General features: G+C 48.7%; 1 protein-coding gene across 1 annotated transcript in view; it reads left to right on the plus strand.

Moving 5' to 3' along the window:
* ITGA9 (integrin subunit alpha 9) overlaps positions 1-22951 on the plus strand; it is a 326298-nt gene that overhangs the window by 52613 nt on the left and 250734 nt on the right. Inside the window, exons 8-14 of the mRNA XM_045798248.2 lie at positions 169-237; positions 4550-4687; positions 7271-7376; positions 8581-8675; positions 13050-13140; positions 15931-15976; positions 22616-22770. Of these exons, the coding sequence (XP_045654204.2) occupies positions 169-237; positions 4550-4687; positions 7271-7376; positions 8581-8675; positions 13050-13140; positions 15931-15976; positions 22616-22770 (700 nt within the window). The remainder of the gene's footprint in view (positions 1-168; positions 238-4549; positions 4688-7270; positions 7377-8580; positions 8676-13049; positions 13141-15930; positions 15977-22615; positions 22771-22951) is intronic.

Genomic DNA, 22951 nt, shown 5'->3' on the forward strand with positions numbered 1-22951 from the left:
TCTTTTTTGCAGAGTTGGTAACGTGCAGGGAACACTGACTTCTTTATTATCAGCCAGCTTAAGCCATGTGCCTGGTTGGCCTTGATCTAAATAGGACTCTCAGGAAGATGCTGGTCAGTATTTTGGTCAGGGCTTCTATCTTAACTAGATTTTTTTTTCATTCCATAGGTTTATATTTTTAGAGCTGATCGAAGATCGGGCACCTTAATTAAGATTTTTCAGGCATCAGGTAAAAAGGTGAGATTCTGGATACTGGTGTCTTCTTTTTGCTTGTGAGATGTCATCCTGTGGGAATCAGTTCACTTCTTAGAAAATTGGTGTAGAGGCCCTATCCGTGCCCTACGTTTGCGGCGACCCCGCATGCAGCTGCCTTAACCTCCCCAGCATTGTGTGTATCCTGCGGACTGTGGAATTCACGCTCATTGTAGGGCACAGGTAGCAAGATGAGTTTGGACATGACCAATTACATCACAGAGTTCGAAAAGGATTTCCATAGTTCAGATAGTCATCAGAATTACGACTTGCTGTGTGTGTCTGCCTTTTATAACCTTCCATCTGCCTCTCTCTTATACCTACACATCGACACCCCAGAGAGATCAGACGCAGTCAAGTACAGTAACAAACCCATGAAACCTAACTCAGTAGGCATGCAGGCAATTGGCTCTCACTCTCCCTGTGTCCCTGGCCCAGCGCCACCCTCATCCTCTCATCCTGAGCCCCCACCACCATTGCCACACAAAGAGAAACCAAACAGAAGTCACTCAGCTCCTTTGAGAACCTTGAAATAGAAATGGCTTGGGAAGGCTGCCTTGGGTTTAGTCCTGGGCAAGGTTTATCTGCGTGCGTTATCTTGTCTTCGTCCTGGCCCTAATCCTCTCTCCATTTCCTGCACGTTTCTGTTACGCTGCACCATAGTCTGGGATGAAGTCAGTAGAGAGTCTCTGATTCATAAGCCACGTTTTCGTGGGCTTGTCCGTCTTGCACACCTTAGTGTGGCTCAGACCAGCAGGATCATTTAGGGAGATTGGCTCATCTTGGGATACACATTTTGGTTGGAGACCAAGGGATACTCTGGAGGCTTGCCTTGGTGTGGAGGCCTTAGTGGGCTCTGGGAAGAAGTACAGGACTCCTGGGGCTTGGGAGGGAGATTCCAGGAGGTAGGAAAATGTGGAAGGTGGTTTTACGTCCCACCACCCTAAGAAAAGGGGGAAGATGACTGTTTTCTCTGTGGGCGGGCCACATGCCGCAGCCCAGTTCAGGTCCCACTGTGGGTTAGTCCTGCTCTACAAAAGCCTGACGCCATTACGTACTGTTCTGACGGTGCGTATCCTCACTTCCCCAAATTCCGCTCACAGGTAGAATTTTTTTTTCAACTTTAACAACCTTAATGTGTGTATTTAGTAGAGAATTGTCATAATCTTTTCAATTAAAAAAATGCATCACCAAATCAGTTTTGTGAAGTTTTCCCTGAGAACAGCTCCTCATTCCCCTGGGAACTGCACTGGCCTGTGTTATTTTAACATTTCCAAAACCCCAAAGCAGTCACACTGGAAAAGGACTGTAAGCAATTCTGCAAAAAAGGTTTTCCAAGCACCTTGGACAGTTAGACAAGAAATAACACAGTGCCATTTGATAGAGCCCCAAAGAGCAAGTAGGGTGTGAATGCTCCTAAGTCTAACATTTTAGTTCTTTCTTAAAAAGAAAAAAAATAAAACAAACGGGTGAGTGTGCCTCGTGTGGGAAACCCAGACTCCCACCCCTCTCCTTCAAACGAACCTGGGCTTGACAGCATGAAATGAAAGGTGCCCCCCCCCTTATTGAGATATAATTGACATATAGCGTTGGGTGAGCTCAAGGTGTTCAACACAATGATTTGGCCCGTGCATACATGGTGAGCTCACATCCATCACCCCATGTAACTACTATGTAAGGACTCTAAAGTGACGTGCAGAGCAGGAGCACACCTGTCACCCAGTTTTCAGAGTATCTTCAAGTCATTTCCACCTGTGTCTCTGCACCTGCTGCCTCTGCCCCCCCCCCCCCATCACCTGCTGCCTGTGCCCAGGGCAGATCCAGTTAACGCCAGTCATCCTGGCTTAATTAACAGCCTATAATTGTGCGCCCTCCTTCTCAAAAGCCTCCCGGGGCAGATGGCAACTTACACGGCCACCCATCTGTGACAGATCACAGTCAGGTTTGGGACAACAGATTTAAGAGTGGATGGTGGGAGAGGTAAACATTTGAGAAGACACTTGTGCCCGCTTCCTGAGGGCTCCGTGACTGAGAGTCCCAGGACAGACTGGCTTGTGTGTCTGCTTGAATGTCCCTGTAGGTATTGGGGCTCCCTGGGAGGGAGGGCACTGAAAGGCCAGATGTTTCACCGGCCAGCTTCGTGACCACGCCACACCCTCACTCTGCACGATCCTAGCTAGAGTCACTCCTTCCTCGTGCCACACCCACTCTTGCCCTCCTGTGTCTCTGGCTTCTAGCTTTACCCCCATCATCAGGGTTCTGATTTTGAAAAAGACCATTACCCTCTTTCTACATCTTATTCTGCTTTTTGCCAGAAGAAATGGGAAATTCTAGTTTCTCTGACTTCTCCATTATTTCAGAGGGAAAGGACATGACCCCAGGCTTTCAAAGGATGTCTCTTTACCCCTTTGTCCGGAGCCACACACACATGGGAGGGCTCTGACTCAGTCCACCACTGGTCCGCTTCTGCTTTTGTCTGGCCAGAATTTGGTCAGGTAGTCCTGTCCCCTGGCCTTACCATAAGAAAAACAAAACAACAAAACCGAACAGTTCCAGTTTTTGGTGGCTGACATCCTTCATACAGTACATCTAAGAAATGATCAGTATGTGCACAATCCAGATGTTAATAGACACACGTCCCTGCATTTCTAGGCTGATGGGAGAGCTCTGATCAAGGAGCACCCCTCCACCCCCCCCCCACACACAGCATGTCATTGCCTCATATAGGAGTTTTATTGCGTTAGCGGGGTATCTGAAGTGTTTGCATGTCAAAACTTAGGAAACTTCACGTTCAGGGATTTCTGATTGAACACCAATGAAGATGCCAAGTTAAATAGCCCATTGGAATGAAACAAATAGTTCTCCTGGGGCTCAGCCAGAGAGAACAGCCAGCAGCTTTGGTTCTCGGGGCCTTGTGCGGGTCTCACCAGCTTGTTTGTTTGTTTGTTTGTTTTACTGAAGTCCAGATAGATCGGCAAGGCCACTGAATTAGTGACTGGCAACTTGGTCTCTGCTGTGAATCCAAGCGTTGCCCACACCTTTCTCCTTTGGGAATGGGTGGTGGCAGGGTGGGGTACATTGAGCACAAGTGGCGTGTGACTGGGGAGGGGCTCCTGTCCCCCGGTTCACTGCAGGAAATGGACCAGAGTGCCCTCCACTGCTCTCACACTCCCTGGGGCAGCCACCAACAAACACCAGCTCCGAAAGAAAACACTTGTTCCCATCAGCAGAACCAGACCCCTTTTATCTGAAAACATTTATTTTAAAAGAATGGAAGAATGGCCTTTTTTTTTTTTTCTTTCCAACAGAGGTTGCAAACTGGCAGCCTTTGGAAAGGATGCAGCCTGTAAAACTTTTTGTTTGGCCTGCCCGCTGTGTTTGTTTCTTCGTTTTTATTGTGAACAAGTTGCTTGCATTTTAGAAAGAGGCACCTCAAATAAAATTTTAGATTTTGGCTTCTCTTGAAAAGCGGGAAGGTTGGTGTCCCTGAGTCGGCCTCCCTCATGGCAGCAGTGGACTGCGGCTGGGTAGGAGCAGCTCTGGTAGCTGGCTCTGTGAGTCCCAGTTTGCCACAGTCCCTACCACTCCCTATTGCTTGTTAGACACTGAAGCCAAGCGTCACTTGCGACCTGTGAGCATACTTACAGTGTTACTTGTTTTTTTCTTATACCTGTTCTGTCACCTGCCTGGATCCCATTAGCGTTTGGGTTTGGGACCCCTGATTTATGATAATAGGCATTGGATTAAGCTCTGATTCAAAAAGAACGAGTGGAACCTGGCCGTGTTCCCTTACCTGTTACATAGTCTTAGTCACAGTGCCTTTTCCTGTCACTTGAGTTCATGCCTTCCTGGTTAGGTTTAGCTCTGCGCAGGCCTGGGAGAGGGTAATCTATTTCTCCATGTAGCATTTATTTTCACGCTTGCCTTGTGTTATGAAATTTCATATTCTTACTTCGTTAGCCCTGTCAAATGTCTGTTATAGGAGGCACTTTCACTATGGTTGTAACCTGTTTTGTAACCTTGGCTTGTGTTTTTAAAAACCATACCTTATTCTCCTGGGGTTGGTCCGCTTGTTTCCCCCTTGGTAGGACTCCAAGGAGGGAGACTCTGAGCCAGTTAGCTTTGGTCTCATGGGCACAGGCATTTCACCACTGGCCCAGGCCTTCTGGCTTATGGGGCAGCACAGCCTTCACAGCTTGGGGGCAGGAGTTTCTAAAGCAGTGGGCTAGAGGAAAGTGAGGGCCTCCTGTGTGAGGGCAGACACTGAACGCTTTGTTGCAACTCGACTTGGTTGCAGATGGGCTCTTACTTCGGCTCCTCCTTATGCGCAGTTGACCTGAACGCGGATGGCCTCTCTGACCTGCTGGTGGGGGCCCCCATGTTCTCTGAGATCAGGGATGAGGGGCAGGTCACCGTCTACATCAACAGAGGAAATGTGAGTACACTGCTGGGTACCAGGTGGACGGGTGTGGGAGAGGGACATCTGTCCAGCGAGGGATGACCCAACGCCACGCCGGGCCATGCGCTGGGCCGCGTTACCCAGAGGAGGAGAAAAGACGTGCTTCCTACCTTCAGAAAGCTCAGCATGCCATTAATGAAAAGCCGGACACAGTGTTGTCACTGCAGACATGTAGGGGTTGAGAAAAATCGTAATGTCTCTTGTTTGATTTTGAGTGTTTATTCTGTACTTGAAATTGTTCCTCCTGTTTTCTGTAAATGATTTCCACGTAATGTGCACATGGTATTGGGGGTCCCCGTTTTTCAGATTAAAAAAACAAGGCCTGCGGCACATAGCTAGAAGCAGTGGGCTGGAATTTGAACCCAGCCCAGCTGGCTCCTGGGAGTTGTGCTGCCTGCGTGGAAGTATGTACACAGTGTGCCCAGGGCAGCCGAGCAGCCTCCTGGAGGGCGCAATGGCTGGGGAGAGTCTTGAAGGAGTAGGAGTTAGGCAACATGCGGGGGTGGGCTTGGAGCTGGGCAAGTGGGTTGAGGCCTGGGGCAGCAGGACCACTTAGTTCTGGGGGTTGGGTGGGGGCCAGTGCAGTGGCCGAGGGCTGTGATCACGATTTCCCTTATCCTGCAGAACCGTGAAAGGGGTGCGATGGCGTCAGGAAGATGCCTCTGCCCCTCTGCAGCTCAGTGAGGGGATGGGGACCGGGGCGGGGGGGGTGGGCAATGCACCAGTGGGGCGGGAGACCGATGAGAAAGCAGAATCTGTTCAGCATCTAGAATTAAGAATGTCCAACAAGAGAGTTAAATGCATCAGTTTTGTCACCAAGCATGAGAAAACGCTTATGAGGTAATCAGTGAAAAGCAGGATAAAAACTGCCTATACAAAGAACCTTTAAAAATATACAAAATACATGGAGAATGTTCATAACAGATCTCGGTGGGTGGTAAGGCTTGGGTAGATTTTTAGTTTTATCTTTATCCAAAGAGCAAGAATGTAATACGTTCATAGTAAAAATAAAAAAATAGAAAAAAAGTGTACTTTTAAGCAGTGATGAAGATGCTAGTTATCCTAGTTTGATAACTCATCCAATTGGAGGGGACAGTGGTGTTTAACTATAGGTGGGCAGATGTCACAAAGGAACAAAGCCATTTGAAGAGGAGCCAGGGAACGTTAGAGCCTTGGGCTTTCTTGGATGCTTGCAAACTCTTTGAGAAAGTGGATCGAAAACCTGGGAGCAAACGTACTTCCTGGAACCTGTTGCAGTGACGCTTGGCATGTGTGTCCCCGTTGTTATCCCAGGGAAAGGGACAGGCAGGTGTGGGGAGAAATGAGGTGGTCGTTACGAAGATGAGAGCAGCGATGTTCAGCAGCCACCGGCTACTGTATTTGTAGGAGAATGAAACATTCATGTAGGCACGAACTTGTCAGGCAGGAAGGTGACCAGCACAATAGCTCGACAGTGTGTCTAAATCAGGGTGTGGAATCTGGGAGCAGGGGAATTCCCCCAGACACACTGTGCCCACGCACTCCAACCCCCAACCAACGTATCTTAATGCCGTGTGGCTACCCTGAGTACCAGGGCATTCTATCTGTTGAACCTCACTCTGTCTGATTAATGATTATGAAGTAGTGCAGAGGAGTGGAAAAACGATGACTTTGGAGTTAAATGGACCTGGATCTTGCTTTTTCCACTTACTAGCCTGTGCGATGTGGACAAATAGCTTAAAATTAGTGGCTCAGTTTCCTCATCTGTAAAGTGGGGAGAATCATAAGGTCCAATCTAAAGCCAGACCCTCCCTGGGATGGCGTGTGGGTGTGCAGTGGGTCCAGAAAACCTCTACACTGGGGCATGTTTATACGTTCTTATGCCTCAAAATCTCAGATTATATTTTAATAGTCTGCTACTGACATGTCAGTCATTTGGGGTAGAGTGGGTATCCTCGGATGGCTTTTACTGCCACCACACACCGTTGATCCCCTCCCTCTGTTGGGTGGTGTTTGCTTAAGAAATCCAAATCTGAGCCACACGATACTGGGCACAGTTTTGTGCATCCCCACCCCTTCCCTGGCCAAGAACTCTACTGGGTGTTGGGTTTTCTGAACCATGACTCTGTCAAGATTACTGATCACATACACCTTGCAAAGCAGCTTTGTAACCTTGTACTAAGTGGGACAGGAGAGAAGAAATAGAAATATGCATGCCCACGTAAAACCACTTTGGGAAACAAAAGGTAGGGGCAGCTGAGAGGATTTTGTGGCGACAGGTGTGTAGGTAGGTAGGTTTATGGAGTGTCAGGACAAGGGAGAGATGGAGTCACTGGCCAACATGAGAAGCCTCTTTCCTCTAGAAGGCATCTCAGACTGTGGGAGACCCTCCTGCTGCACAGGTGAAAGGGACTCATTTTGCCAGCAGGAGAGAGAAGCTTGGGTGACCGTGATTCTGCCCAGGTGTTTCCTGTCGATGGGTGTGCTCCGGGGGAGGCATTCAGAGCTTTAGTTTTATTGGGGGTTTTTTGGTTCTGGTTTTGTTTTGTTTTCCATTTTTTCCTCCATCCTTTTTCCCAGGGAGCCCTCGAGGAGCAGCTGGCCCTGAGCGGTGATGGTGCCTACAACGCACACTTTGGAGAGAGCATCGCCAGCCTAGGCGACCTTGATGATGATGGGTTCCCAGGTCAGTGAGCTCACACCTGCCCTCTGGCTTCGCCCTGGCACCAGGTGTTCCTGGATCTGCCTGCCCACTTGGAAGGCTCCTGCAGGCAGGGGAGCCCTCAGAGAAGATGTTCTCTGTACAGACATTCAGGGCTGGGCTCAGAGCACACTGCGCTTCTGCTTTGTGTGCTACCGTCTCAGCAGCCCCGACCTCTTGGCTCTCTGTTTGTCGTGCGGAGGAACCTAGGGCTGGGCCACTGGGGCTGCTTGTTGCAGACATGTTTGAACCAGCTTCCTCCTGCCACCAGCGCTCCTGTCTAAGCCTCTAAGGCTCTGCAGCGTTGTTAGTACAATGAGTGAGGAGGGACTTAGACCTTTTCAGCCCTGAGAGTGACAGCAAGCAGATGGACTTGAATATGTCCCTGCTGAGAGGGTGGGGCTGTCTGTACCTGATGTCAAGTTCTAGCGGCACTGCAGATTCCTTCACAGTCTCTTGGCTCCTCTCTCTGGTCTGTTCAGTGCCACCTCCTCTTACTGTATACGCAGTAGACAGACATCAGGACCTGTGGGAGCTGTGTCACTAGGGGGACGGCTGAGGTGGAGGACAGGCTAGGGGGCAGCTCTTGCCTCAGGCCAGACATCCAGGCTCCTTTGATACCCTCACACTCCTGGCCAGAGAGGATCCCGGCTTGAGGTCATGTGAGCACGTGCCCCTCACCCTAGACCTCACTTCTGCAAACACATGAATTTTGTCAGAAGCAAAGGGAAGAAAGTCAGGAAGATCTCGGCTTTGTTCCAGGGGCTGTCAGTTTGTGAGGGTAACGATGTTTTTTTGGGAAGTGAATGCCATTTTATGAAGTCCCTTCGCCAGGAACAGAGTCGACTTTCTCAGTTATGCAATAACCATAGTTTATGGAATTCCCCTGACAGAAATTCGGGTGGGTGGTTTATGTTTGCATTTCTTTTATTGGATGGGTCAATGACTTTTTTCTGTGAGGATGAGGTAGGAAGTTTTCTGGAACTAAACCCTTCTCAGCTTCAATAATTTTCTTTCTACCCCCTTTCCCCCCCCCCTGCTAAGAGATTGTGTGTCTAGCTTAATGCCTGAACAACCAACAACCAAGAAATTTCTGGTATGGAGGGACCCAGATGATGGCAGGAATTAGGAAAACTCCTTATATTACTCCATCTGGCTTTCTAACCCATAGCTGTTTTTCTCCCCTCAGATGTGGCCATTGGCGCACCCAAGGAGGACGACTTCTCCGGGGCTGTCTATATCTATCATGGCGATGCTGGCGGGATCGTCCCTCAGTACTCAATGGTAATTGCTGTGAGAATGACATGGTAACTGCCCATACATTCATCTGACAGACACGTAGGGAACCTTTAGTCTGTACCACACCCTGGGGTACAGAGGAAAACACAACATGGTTTCTACCTTCAACCTTCCCGCCCTCCAGTGAAAGAGACCATTGGTATTGCTTATTAAGTACAAAAACACATTCAGAGACTCCCAGGTTTGCTCACAGTCGGGTGCATCCTGCCTGTGAAGGATTACATCCACACCCTTCCCCCAGTTAGAGTTATTTCTTGAAGAAGAAGAGGTTTTATTTTTTTAGTTACTCCTTTGTCAACCATCTGTGCAAGCCAAAGGAATATGTTGTAAAATATAATTTAGAGAGACAACGGTCCGTGGAGGAGGGGCTTGAAAGCTGTCACAGGGCTGATTGCTGCAATCGGCGTTGCAGTGAGGGGCTGGTCCAAGCTCTGGCCTTGAGCCCCAGACTTGGGAACGTGGAAGTGGAGAGTTCTGTTTTTTGCCATATCAGCTTGGTGTTCAATCTTGCTGATGGTGTGAAGCCCAGCCCATGGGAAAAAGGAAGTCACTCTCTTGACAGAAGCACCGTCAGGATATTTGTGGATGTCTCTGTCTGGAGTGGCACAGGCCTGTGTCATTCTCCCAGTGAGTGGGTCAGTGACAGAAAGGGACTGAGCACAAGTTGAGAACTTTCCAATCAGCAAATATTGATCTGTTGAGCACTTCTTCTTTTTTTTTTTTTTAAAGATTTTATTTATTTATTTGACAGAGATAGAGACAGCCAGCGAGACAGGGAACAGAAGCAGGGGGAGTGGGAGAGGAAGAAGCAGGCTCATAGCAGAGGAGCCTAATGTGGGGCTCGATCCCATAACGCCGGGATCACGCCCTGAGCCGAAGGCAGACGCTTAACCGCTGTGCCACCCAGGCGCCCCCTGTTGAGCACTTCTTATGTGCTTACCACGTCCTACTCATGCTTCTATTTCTCATCATGAAGCAGCTGGCCTCATATCTTGATTATCTGTAAGGAAACAGAACTTTCAGCTGAGTCGTGTTCTTGTAAAATGTCCTGTAAGTGTTCTGTAAAATGAAGTTATTAGGAAAGTGTCCAAACCTGTTCCAGTACTGAAGTCTGTAGGTAAGAAACAGACTTTACAAGTGGATTTTAAGAGCCAGTACATAAATGTAAGTTCAATTCATGCATTCATAATTGTTCTTCTTGCAGCAGATACAAGTGAGCTGAGTAGAGGTTGAGGGTTGGTTTGTCACCAGCTTCCCGCGCCCTCTCTGCTGGGGCCAGCCCAGCTTCGTGGCTCCCACGCAAGGCAGAGGGCGGAGAGGAGGGACGCTCTGCTCTCTTCTTCTCTTTAGTCCTTGTCATAGTCCTGTGAGATGGTGCCTTGATTATCCACCTTGTCTTTATGAGGTGCCTCCAGCCCAGACAGGTGACTTCATTTGCCCAAGCAAACGGCTTTAAGTGGCAGTGTGACCACTGAAACTTTGCCTGACTCCCAACCTTTTATTAGAACTATGCCCTCAGCTCCACATTGGAGGAAGGAACACTCAGGGAAGCTCAGCTGGAAAACTTAGAAATATGGAAACTTATTTTGCTCTGAAGCACACACACTCCAAGGGGTATGGGTCTCCTCGGACCACCCTCTTCTCATTAGAAATGAATAATGGTGACAGGAAGCTTTTAGGTGACTCGGCCAATGTAGCAGGAGGAAGAGGGCTTTGGGTGCAGGTTGGGGGCCACATCCACGTCAGGAGAGCTGCTACGGTCTGAGTTAGGGACCCTCTTCACAATGTGACAAGCGGGAAGTCATCCAGGGAGACTGGTCCTCCGGCAGCCGCCGGGGTCACTTTCCACGCATCCTCCTGGAAGCTTGTTCCCGGACCTTGGAAGCGAATCACACAGAGAGGCAACCTGTCAGAGACCCCTGCTTCCCCTCCTCCCGCGGCCCTCCAGTGTTTTGTTTTGTTGCTGGGTGGAATCCCTGCAGAGAACTGAAGTACAGAGTTTGTGGTTAGCATGGAGTGTCTCTAGTAGGAAGCAGGGATCAGCAGCTGGACACGTCCTGCCTCTGTCAGCATGCCGGCAGGCTCCTTAGCTTCGACAAAGAGAAGTGGTTTGGGGTGCTTTAAAAAGAAAAAAGAAAGAAACAACTACGCTTATACTTTTTCAAGCTGCTAATATGTATATGATAAGGTCAGTGATTTAAAAGGAAAAAAAATCCTTTAATGACAGATTCTTCAGGGCTGGGGTCTGGACAGAGCGGGCATTGTGTGGGTGAACCAGAGGAAGAAATCAGAAACAGCTCTGGGCAAAGGAGTCGCTTTTCTTTGGCCCAGACTGGTATTATTTCTGCCGGATAAATTGTGAGATCAGAGCTGAAGTTCGTCCACGTTACTCTTTAACTCATTCCTCTTTCTTGAGTTCATCATGAAAAGTGTTGATTTTAAGATCCTTGTGTGCCTTTCTCAATTTGAAAGCCCCCTGGGCATGTCATGGCGGCCCCTGTGATCTTTCTCCTGCCGTAAGGACACTGCCTATAAACCTGGGCAAGCGGAGGTTTTCCAAGGCTCCTGGTTTTCATTTAGGGTTATTAGCACTGAGCAGACTTATCTTCCCGGCTTTATGGCCTAATGGCCTACAGATGTCTGTGGGATAACTTAAGCCTGCATCGCCACCCCCAAATGGACCACCCCTTCAGTCTTCCCCCTTGTCCCAGCCACAGCAGAGCTTAGAAATGCAGACCCAGGGTGAGCTGCTGCGAGCATGGTTAGACTACGGAGCTGAGCTGGTCTGCCTCAAAATGTGGTTTTTAAGAAATAGACCTACATATATGTTTGTTTAGACAGAGCCATGTGGGATGTGGAGCCTGCCTGTTAGCAAGATACATTTCTTCAGCATTTGCTACAGTGCTCTGATTTGTACTGTGATGCTTGCACGTTTCCTGTTGGATGGCTTGACTGAAGATGGCAAGTGGAAGGTTATTCTCAGTGATGGGCTCCTGGGAGGGGGGCGGTCCCTGGCGTCTCCATCTGTAGATCCTATGGAAACTCCCTCTCCCCACTCTCATGACTTCTCTGCAGGATGACTCAGTAAGGAAAAGGATATGGAAAGAGAGTCCAAAGTGAGCCCCTGGATATCTGTAAACCTGGTTCCGATAGGGATTGTGCTGTATGGCATGAAAACAAAGCAGTTTTCTTATCACCCACAGTGAGGGCATTGGGAGGTAAGCCTCCCCAAAGAGACGGTATAAACAAAGGGAAGAAGGAACAGGTCAGATCCCAGGAGATGGGACTTTTCTGATTCAGGAAGTTTGATATCTTTTGAGGAACTGTGCCACGCAGATGTCGACGAATGACGAAGGCCTCTAGTACAGTAAATAGTCCTGAACCAAGGCAGCGTGTGCTAATCTAGATTGAACTTAATGATGAATAAAAGTACAGATTCCCCTTGGGGGTAGAGCTGTGAGCTCTTTTTTTTTTTTTTAAGATTTTATTTATTTATTTGACAGAGACAGCCAGCGAGAGAGGAAACACAAACAGGGGGAGTGGGAGAGGAAGAAGCAGGCTCCTAGCGGAGGAGCCCGATGTGGGGCTCGATCCCAGAATGCTGGGATCATGCCCTGAGCCGAAGGCAGACGCTTAATGACTGCGCCACCCAGGCGCCCCAGAGCTGTGAGCTCTAACTGATTGATTGGGGGGCTGCCTTTTAGGGAGGAAGGTTGCTTTAGCTGATTTTTAGGATTTCCTGCAGTTTATAGAAGGTTCAGGACCATGGAGCTCCAGATTTCCTAGATAGGACAGTCTCATCCTGTCTGTGAAGCCCTGGAGCCTAAAGATCTTCTGGTCTGCTTGACTGAGAGGCAGTTCCATGTGTCTTTTCCAGCTAGACATGCTCATTGCCCTTCCATCCAGGGAAGGACTGACCAGCACCTCCAAGGAGAGGGGTGTCCATGTTTGGTACATATTTGGGAAGAGAGACCTAAGGAAAACATGGTCTTAGAATTTCAGCCAGCTCCACCTGTGTGGAAACAACACAGGACCGCTGTTGGAAATGGAAGTAAACATCCACTGTGAACTTCATCTGGTGTGTCACAACATGAGCTCGCTAGTCTAGGTGGGTTTTTCACGAACACTCAGCTTGGGAAAATTTTTAAACAATCACATGTCGCTAAGGCAAGGAGCAGTAACGGAGTGTGTGGTATTCAGCCATGTACTAAAAACCCCAAGATCAAATTAGGACTACAGTTTTCTCTTTCCGCAGCTTCAGGACTGAGTGTCCAACGGAAGCTGCGTAGAACAGTCACGGGTTCTTATTTACCACTGTGCTCCTATCCGGTGACTCAATTTCCCTATTATCTGTTTCAGAAACTGTTGGGCCGGAAGATAAGTCCGGTTCTGCGGATGTTTGGGCAGTCCATATCAGGAGGCATTGATATGGATGGAAATGGCTATCCTGGTAAGCTGTTTTTCTTTAAAGGCACAGGAGATAAACGAAGATAAATGCATGAAGTAGAGGCATTTCCAGTCTGGTTAAGCGGTGGTGACATCTATTTAGGATCAGGAAAATTCCCACAATAGAATGGGGTGCTTTGCCTGGTGTTTGATTTTAAGGTGTTGAAATTTGTTGTGGGGTTTTAGAATGATCTCTTCTGAAGAGTTTAAGCACCAAAAGGATGGATTGATTTCAAAAGAAACAATAAACAAATAAATAAATGAAAGAAAGAAAGAAAAGAAAAGAAAAAAAAGAAAAGAAGAAAGAAAAGAAAAGAAGAGAAAAAGAAAAAAAGTGATTTCTGTGGCGGCAGCTCTTTCTAATGAAGGGGAAAAAAGCACTGTCCACATTAAAAATGATAGCAAATGATAGCAAAACTTCATGTTTTCCTCGATCTTTAAGCATATTCAGAGGCTTTTTACCCTTGAGAGGGGAAAAAGGAGCTGGGCACCACCTTCCCCACCTCCTAACCCCTGCAAGAAAATTGAAATATTTGGAGCAAAAAAGAAAACCATGCCCTGTCCCTGATGGACAAAACAGACCTTCCCCGCTCAAGGCTGGCTGCCTTGTCTTCAGGGTGAACTAATGCCTCGTGGTGTTTGAGGCTAATTGAATAAAAATGTACCATTTCCCACCTCAAACCCAAGTGTTGTCCAGTTTAGGGAAAATGGGCTGGGCAGGGGCATGGTAGTTCTTCTCTGGTTGAAGGGGACGGAGGGGGGCGAGGGGAGGAAAGACAGATGAGAATTTGAAAACATCCGAAATTGTCCTGGAATTCAGGAAACATTTCCCTGAAAATGCAGGTCATCTTGCTGTCTTGAGGAAGTATTTCTTTCCACTTAAAATGCCCCAGAAGGACTTCTGAGATCCGGTGCGGTACCGTACGAGGGCAGCGTGTTTGGTAGTTTCTTACAGGAAGCAGTTTGATCATTTCTTGTGACTTTACGGAGCCAGAAGGCGGGGATAGGAAAGGGTCATTGCTGAAGTTTTTGTTCCTGTGGACTGTCATAGGTCTTCCTAGGTCGCAGAAAGCAGTTCTTCTTGTTTTGGGTAATTTGTGGCTGTCCTGAAATAATACCTAATGTTGGGTTCGCACTTTAATATATGCAAAATGCTCCCACGTGCAGTACAGCTCTTATAGTTAGTGCAGCAGGCGGGTAGAGGTGGGGTGTCCCCCACTTGACACACAAGGGTGCTGAGCCACAGAGAACTGAGGAGCCTGGCTGGAGGCCACCTCGCGGCGGGCAGAGATGCACGTGCACTGCGAGCAGGTGTGTTCACGCTTCACGATCCATGTGAATTTCTTACATTTTTCTTTTCTTTTTTCTAAGATTTCTTAAATTTTTATTTATTTGAGAGAGAGTGAGCACTCGAATGGAGGGGCGGGGCAGAGGGAGAAGCATACTCCCTGCCGAGCAGGGAGCCCAATACAGGACTTGATCCCAGGACCCTGAGATCATGACCTGAGCCGAAGGCAGACGCTTAACCGACTGAGCCACCCAGGTGCCCCTGAACTTCTTACATTTTTCATAAAAGAAATGACAAATTCCTCAGGTTCTTGTATTTTCAAACATCTAGTCAACTCAGGAAGACTTGGAGAACAGCAAAATTAATGAGCACACCCAATTGCAGAAATTTTAGCAGCACTATAATTCATGGATTTGCTGTTTCTTTTTCCTTAATGAGGGCATTGTATAGACACGGGGATTCAGGCTCTCTTGGATTCAGATGCTTGCTTCTGTAAAGTGGTAATGGGAACCCAGGACTAAGGGATTTATACTCGAAGGGAAGAAAGGCAGAGAGCTACTGGATGAGTATATACTTCATAAATTAAAATTGTTTAAGAATAAACATTACTGGGACACCTGGGTGGTTCACTCGCTTAAACGTCTGCCTTCGACTCAGGTCATGATCTCAGGGTTCTGGGATTGAGTTCCGCATCGGGCTCCCTGCTCAGCGGGGAACCTGTTTCTCCCTCTGCCTCCCCGCTTCTCGTGCTGTCTCTCTTTCTCTGATAAATAAGTAAATAAAATCTTAAAGAGAGAATAAGCATTACCAGCTAATACTTGCGTCTTGGTTTGTAGTGTACTACGTATTTCATGAGTTTTCTGATTTAAATATGTGATTTAACATAGGTCACATGTATTTTAAAAATTGTTAAATATTTAATAACTAATATTATGTTTAATAAATATTTAATAGATGTTTTCTGATTTAAATATTATGAAATATTATCAGCGGATAATTATGTCTGCAGTACAGACGAGGACACTGTGAGAGATCCTGAGGTCACACGGAATGAGGGGTGGAGCAGAGATGATTCACATGTTCTGCAGAACCTAGAGCTTTTTTCCAGCTCATTTAGTTCTAAGTATCTGTCTCTCTAATTCACTGGTGTCCAAAAGATACATAATGTGAGCCACATATATAATTTAATGTATTCTAGGAATCACATAAAAAAGATGAAAAAATAGGTAAAATTAATTTTAATAATCAATATAAAAGTTTTTGAGCTAGTTCATGGTTTTTGTACCAGCCACATTTCAAGGTCTCACCAAGCCATATCCGGTGATTGGCTGCCACGTGGGTCAGTGTGACTCTCACTCTTACAAGATCATTGTATGGCCCAGAGGAGGACTGTCAGGGGCCCCTGATGTCAGTGGTGGGCCCCCGTGGTTTTGGACCTTGCTGGGGGTGGGTGGGCTGGGAGGGGCTTTAACACGTCTCTGAATGCTATAAACTTCTGATTTTCAGATGTAACTATTGGAGCCTTCATGTCTGACAGCGTGGTTCTTCTAAGGTGAGATGCTGTCCTCTTGCTTCTCGGATTAAGTTCTTTACAGTGGGGGCTGGAGTTTGGTGATGGGGGTGGTTGGGGGAGTTATTCACCGATAGTCAGCTGTTCCCTCTGTCCTGTTCCTGGAGGTGCTGGGGAAGTGGACATGCGGCCTTTCTTTTCTTGTCCTGCTTACCCCCTATGGCAGAGTTTCCAGCTGGCGGGCCTCAAGTGGCTTGCAGCTCTGAGACGGTAACATCCCTGGGACTTGGGGTGGCTTCAGCCCTAGCGATTTTGCCTTTTGCCCTGAACAGCTGCTTCATTAATGTGTGTACACGATGTCATCGTTTCCTACGGGTGCCAGGACACTCAGGGGCTCTGAAGCAATGCCTTGTCCCAGCTCTTCATCCCCACCTTGTCAGTCCCCAGATCCCCAGGGGCCGGGAGCCTCCTGCCCTGTGGACCGCACTTCCTTGCCCGTGGAGGCTGAGGTGAGGGACGGGAGCCCATGCAGCCCATGCAGCCTGAATCTCTCCTACAAAGGCTGTGGGCTGCCATCCCACCGTGAACCATCTCCAAGTATTTCTGTCTGTATGAGTCAGAGGAGGCAGAATTACCCTTTGGAGTGGGAGCCAGCTCCTAGGTTTTGTTAATAACCTGATGGCAGAACTTTCTAAAATAGGCCAGTGGGATCTTAGAGCTGGAAGGGGTCCCAGAGGCCATGTAGTTGCACACCCCAGATTCTTCTCATTCAGCAGTCCTTCCTCCAAGTCTCTGGCTGCTAGGCACCTGGCCTCCCCCTGAATGACATGCCCGTAGGGTGAGAGCTTAGTAACTTTGGAGCAAACCAGTTAACCCCCAGCTAATGCAAGATGTTAAATTGTTAAGGAGGCAGAATCGCCTTCGGTTAGGTGGTTGAACTCTGGGGCCAGGCGGCCTGGGTTCGAAGCTCTACTCTGCTGTTGGGAGGTGGGTTTCCCCGGGTGAGTCAGGTAACCCGTCTTTCAGGATTCTCACCAGTTAAACAGGAGAACAGTAGTACTTCCCTCACTGGGTCCGGAGAACTCTGTGAGTTAGTACTACATGCAAAATGCATAGAATAGGCAGGTGGTCAATAAGTGTTAGCAATTCATAGATAACTTACACTAAATTTGCCGCCTTAGAATTCTGCTTCTTGATCCTATACCTTGCACGTAGCAGCCCTTCAGTATTTGACGGTGGCATGCATGTCCCCCGGGTGGTGACCTCACTATTGCCATGTGATTGGATCTCTGCTTTCTTCATGCCCCCCGTCCTGTGGGTCGGCCATTTCCTCTCAGATAAAACAGCTTACATGGCCTCCAGTGACTGAGGTGACACTTCAGAAGCTGAGCTTACCCACCGCCTTTGTGGTGTCCTTCGTCCCCTCTTGGCTGTCCTGAGCAGCTTGCTCTGGGTCGTCACGATTCCTCTAGAATAAAACCTGTTCCCTGGCTCTCGCAGTTGAAAACAGTTGCTCTTAAAATTGGGAGCATCTGGTTTAAGGTATATCCTCTAGATTCTGCTTTTTCATCATTCTTATATTTTATAAGCTTCCAGTTGTGAACCTCAGCCCCAAGGGACTTTTCTTTTTCTCTCCTTCTTGGTGACGTGTGGCCTTCTCTGGGAGTTTTGCCCACACGTGGTTGGAGATGTAAAGTGGGGCAGTTACACGGCAGATGGGAGCCCCAGACCCCAGCCCGGGGTGGGGGCTGAGGCTGGTGAGGGGAGATCATTCAGGGACAGAGGCAGGGTCCTTCGGGGAGAATGCCAGGGACTACTTATCAAGAAAAGAGGCTTTAGGAGAGGGGCTGCAGGGCACTGCCTGGACAAGGTGGTCAGCAGAAGGCCCTGATAGCCGAGGGAGGCGTGTGGAGGGACGAGGAGATCCGAGATCCATTCCCTCATTTGTTCAGCTAATATCGTTGACCTGTGGTGTGCAACTATATGCCGGATCCCGGGTGCACCTTCCAGAACCATGATACAAACAGCTAATATAACCAGTATTTGCTAAGTGCCTCCCACATGCCAGGCACTGTTTAGGCTCCCACATACTTAACTCTTTTTGGTTGTTCTTGTTTTTTCCTTTTGTATGGAGGTATAATTTGCATTCAGTAGAGCCTGCTGACTGAGGCATAGTGCTGGCTGAGTTTTAAGCAGCGTGCATGTGTGTGTAGCTGCCGTCCCCATTAAGATAAAGAACATGTCCGTCACCCCAGAAAGTTTCCTCCTGCCTCTTCCCAGTTATGCCCCGTCCTGACGGACAACCATTGGTCTGATTTTCATTGCCAAAGATCAGTTCTGCCTGTTCCAGAATTTCACATAGGTGGAATTATGTGGTACACACTCTCTTGGCTCTGGCCTCTTTCACTCAGTACAGTGTGTTTGAGATTCATCCGTGCTTTTGTGTGGTGTTCAGTTCTTTTTCCACTTACTGAGCAGTAGTCTATTGATTGAATACACTGTAGTTTGTGCTTCTGTTCTCTTGTTGATAGAACATAATTTGGGGGGGGGGCAGAAGAAGAGGGAGAGAGAGACTCGTAAGAGAGAATCAACCCTGAGATGATGACCTGAGCTAAAATCAAGAGTCGGATGCTTACCCAACTGAGCCACTCAGGTGCCCCGATAAAACATATTTAATTTTTAGTTTTATTAACAACTTCATAACCTAGATATTATTACTATTATTCCCATTTTATGGATGAGAAAACCAAGTGACATTGAAGTTTTATTAACTTTAAAAAGGAGATAATTGTAGATTGTGGTCAGTGCCACAAGGACGATAAGGCAGGGTTCTGTGGTCAAGGGCACCCGCCTGCATCAAGCCCAGCAGAGAGGGCCACATAGTCCTGGTGGAGGTGGCAGTGTGAAGCCAACGGTGCCCTTGGCTCTGGCAGGTGGAGAGAAGTGGGGTGCGGCAGTCAGATCACTGTGGGTGGGACAGAGAAGGAGAAGCAAGAAAACAGATGGTGAAGTTTGACTCCTTTTCAGAAGCTTGGCTACAAAGGAGCAAATGGGATTGCCAGGTGGCTCAGAGATTAGGCTGAGAGTCTTTGAAACCTCTCCTGCTCTCCTGCGTCCTTTCCTGTCCTGCAAGAATCAGAGGTGGTCACCTTTGGCTTCACCCTCATCCATACAAACCTTGCCCTGACCCCACTCCTGACTTGGGGCCTAAAGAGACAGAGGGAGAAAGGGACGAGGATGAATGGAGATTGAGGGAGAAGTGGGAGGTGGGCTGCGGTGTATAGGCTGTGGGTGGCAGAGGCCTCATCTTTGAGCCAGGCCCCAAGATTGGAGCAGGCCCAGGGCAAGATTCATCATGGAACCTGGGTGAGGGTGACCACCTCAGGTCTCTTCTGGGAGCAGGGAAGGCAAGCTGGTGCCTCTCAAGAGAGGGGCAGGGAGGAGCAGGCAGAGGGACTGCTGAGTATGTCTGAGGGGCCAGGAAGGCTGGTCATCTGCAGTGGTATCTGTTTATAATGTGCTGGACGTGGCTGAATGACTGTGGACAAGAAGGTCTGGAGACGTCAGCCTGTCAAGCTAGGCGGGCCTCTCAGGCATGGCATAGCTGACCGGCAAGTTAGGTAGACTTTGAGTCCCCTTAGAGTTTGGGTGGGACCAGAAAAAGAAACCATGCATGTGCATGCATGTGAAACATACTGAGCTCATTCTTACACATCCTCAGGAAGAGAGTCCGAGTGTGTACGGGCTGGAAATCTTTTGGGCTGCCACTAAGGGAGCACCTGTGAGAGGCTTTGAATACATAGCCGTTAATTAGCTGCCTGGAGGAGAGTGCCCTTCACCGGGGTCCAGGCTCTCAGTCTGTCCTCCTGTGTCTGTCCCACAAGCAGCACTACCCCCACAGAAGGCTGGGGTGATGGGAGCGATACCCCATCAGAGGGCATCCTGACTGGTTTTACCTGGAAATAAATATAGGTGAAGTACAGATCTGCCTTGACTTAGGGAGGAGTTAATGTTATGATAAACCCATCATAAATTGAGAATATCCTAAGTGGAAATGCATTTACTACCCCTAACCTCCTGAACGCCACAGCTTAGCCTGGCGCACCTTCACTGTGCTCAGAACACTTATATCTGCCTATGGGTGGGCACAATCATCTAACACTAAGCCTGTTTGATAATGAACCGTTGACTCGCTCATGTAAATGATTGAATACTGTGCCTAAAGTGACAAACAGAACGGCCATGTGGGTACAGAAAGGGTGTCAGTGTAGGGGCTGTTCCCCCTCGAGATTGGTGGCAGAGCCCGGGAGCTGTGGCCCCTGGCCACCGTCACCACACAATCATCCCGTGTAGCGCCGGGAAGGGGAAAGATCCACGTTCACGATGCAAAATTCGGTTTCCACTAAATGCATGTCACCCCATCATAAGGTTGAGAAATCGTTAAGTCGATCTGTCGTAAGTCAGGGAGCGTCCATGTCAGGATTCGAACTGTCAGAGTCATCAGAAAGAAGTATTCTAGCTACCAACTTTTTAAAAATCTAGTCTTGAAGGCATTTGCGGTGCTGTCCTTAGGTGCCCCTTTGCTTTTCTCACTGAGGCCTGCACCTTTGCAGGCAGGACTGTGGCTGGCCCCGCGCTGCCCTTGACGGTTTTGCTCTCTCAGATTAGCTGGGGAGGGCAGGGCCTGTGTGAGGGCGATAGGCGCCTGGAGCTGCGCCACTGAAGTTCAAAGGAAGCGAGGAGATTTTAGCAGAGATTTCTGGGCTTTCCCTGGTCTGAAAACAATTCTTGGACTTGAAACAGGTTCAAGGGCCTGGTCTGACTAATGTTGGTGAGACGTGCTTCTGAAGGTCTTTGTCCTCACCTCAGAGGATTCTGCGTTGACAGCGTCCATCGACGTCAGTTTGCCAGCCTGCTCACCCTGCCTGACTCTGCAGGGCTCTGCTGTGAGCGGGGACCGGGTGGGCTCCCCGACACCGTGGCCCCTGGGATGCGGGGGCGGTGAGGCCTTTCTTCCATGCGGTGACCAGGCAGGATGTGCCCAGGGCAGGGTGGAGACCAGCTCTCCCTGGTGCCTCTGTCTGTTTGGGAAACTTTGGGCACTCCCGTGGTTTTCAATCCCTGGCACCCATTTAACACCTCGGGTTTTTGAACACCTATCCTGAGGATGTCAGGATGAATTTGCTGGGGTCCTAGCCTTTGAGGGGCCTGCAGGCTGGTGGAGCAGGCTTGAAAATAAACAAGGACCTTAGTAAGTGGGGTGAGGTATGAACATAGGGCTGGGGCCATGGAGGGGGGCATCCGACTGCCAGGGGTCTTGGAGAGTTCTCCCAGGAGAGGGAACGTAAGCTGGCTGTGGAAAGGCTCCAGGGCTGTACAGAGTGTCCGTTGGCATCTGTACAATCATATTGACCAGGAGCAGAGTATTTGGTTTTTGTGTGATTTATAGCATCTTCTAAGGATGAACCCAGAAGAAAGTTGGAAGGCCGGGACCTTGGATTTCTTTCAGGCACTGTTGTCTGACATCTGTTGGCCTTACAGCTGGATTTTCTCTGGGAGACTTACCATTCCCTTGTACTTGTCACAACTCTCCCATATCCATGGCAGTGGTGGCAGCAGTGAAAACGCCTCACCCCCGCCCCCCGGGCCACGTGTCTCCTCCTTCCTTCCCTTTTCCCCTGAGGTTTTCCTTAATACTTTCTTCTCTGAGAGTTGTGTTCCTTTTCCCCATCTGTCTTGTCACCGTGGGCACTCTGTGAGGTCATTGTTCTCAAGCCACTAATGCCCCTTAATCTTGTTATACCACGCCAGTGGCATGAAGGCCGGGGCTCCCGAGAGGTAAAAGGGTCTCTTTGTGAGGCCTGGAGGGGAGAAGGTTAAGCCACAGCTTTGGTGAACCGTCCCTGAACAGGTGTTTGCAATGAGAGCAGAATGGCCTGAGTCACTGTCAGCTTTTGTCAGCCGCCCCTGGGGATCCATGGAAGGTGCAACAGGGATGCAGTGCATCTTTCCAGCACAGGGTGGGTGGTGGTGGTGGTGGTGGTCCATGTTGGTGATAAGGATGTGGATGTTTATAGGGTTTCGCTTGCTCCTGAGGCCAGGTGGGTTGATTTCTTCAGCTCTGAAGTGCTTTGCTGTTATCAGCTGGGACTCTGTTAATCAAGTTCTTTTAGAAAAATACTTAATGAATTGAGGGGAGTAAACGAAGGGGGAGTTTTGACCCACTGGATGCAACTGGAACTCTGCAGTTCCTGCTTACAGAGACAGTAAATGCTTTGGGGGAATTCCCGATGGTACATCTATTTCCCGAGTCCTGGCATCTGCTGTAGGAACTCCTCTTAAATATATTACTATCTTCCTAATAAAATGGAAACGGAACTTAATTGGTGAAATTTTAAATAATCACCCAACATCTGGTGATTCATTTATGGCTTCGGCCAGATGTGTTTTATTAACAACTTATTTGCCTTTATTATTGGGAAGCTAACCATTAATTTATTAGGAAATAAGTCACTTCTAAAACCATGAAAAAGTATTTACAGGGCACTTTGGCCCTTCTCTCACGGGTTATTTCATGCTTTAATTAAATGCTGGGCTGAAGGCCTAGGATTTCTCTTGCTGGGTTAGTTCTTGTTTGGTTCTGAGAGCACAATGAAGTCACCTACCTCTCTTGACGTGCAGGGCGAGACCGGTCATTACGGTGGATGTCTCCATCTTCCTCCCAGCCTCCATCAACATCACGGCGCCTCAGTGTCACGACGGGCTGCAGCCTGTGAACTGCCTGAACGTCACCGCCTGCTTCAGCTTCCACGGCAAACACGTCCCAGGAGAGATTGGTAATGAGCCACTGAGTTAGGGCTTGGGATGGCCACCTTAGCTGGAGTGGGATTGTGGCTGCTGAGGGATTGTTCTGGATCCTTTGCTCTCACTGTGCATTCTGGCTGGTTTTGCAGGCAGCACACGCACAGGCCAGACACCCTTTCCCTGTGCAGTGTATGCTCTTTTTCCGCTTCCCAC

Source organism: Ursus americanus, chromosome 20 (genome assembly GCF_024610735.1).
Source record: "Ursus americanus isolate L20-20 chromosome 20, mUrsAme1.1.p, whole genome shotgun sequence".
NCBI lineage: Eukaryota > Metazoa > Chordata > Mammalia > Carnivora > Ursidae > Ursus > Ursus americanus.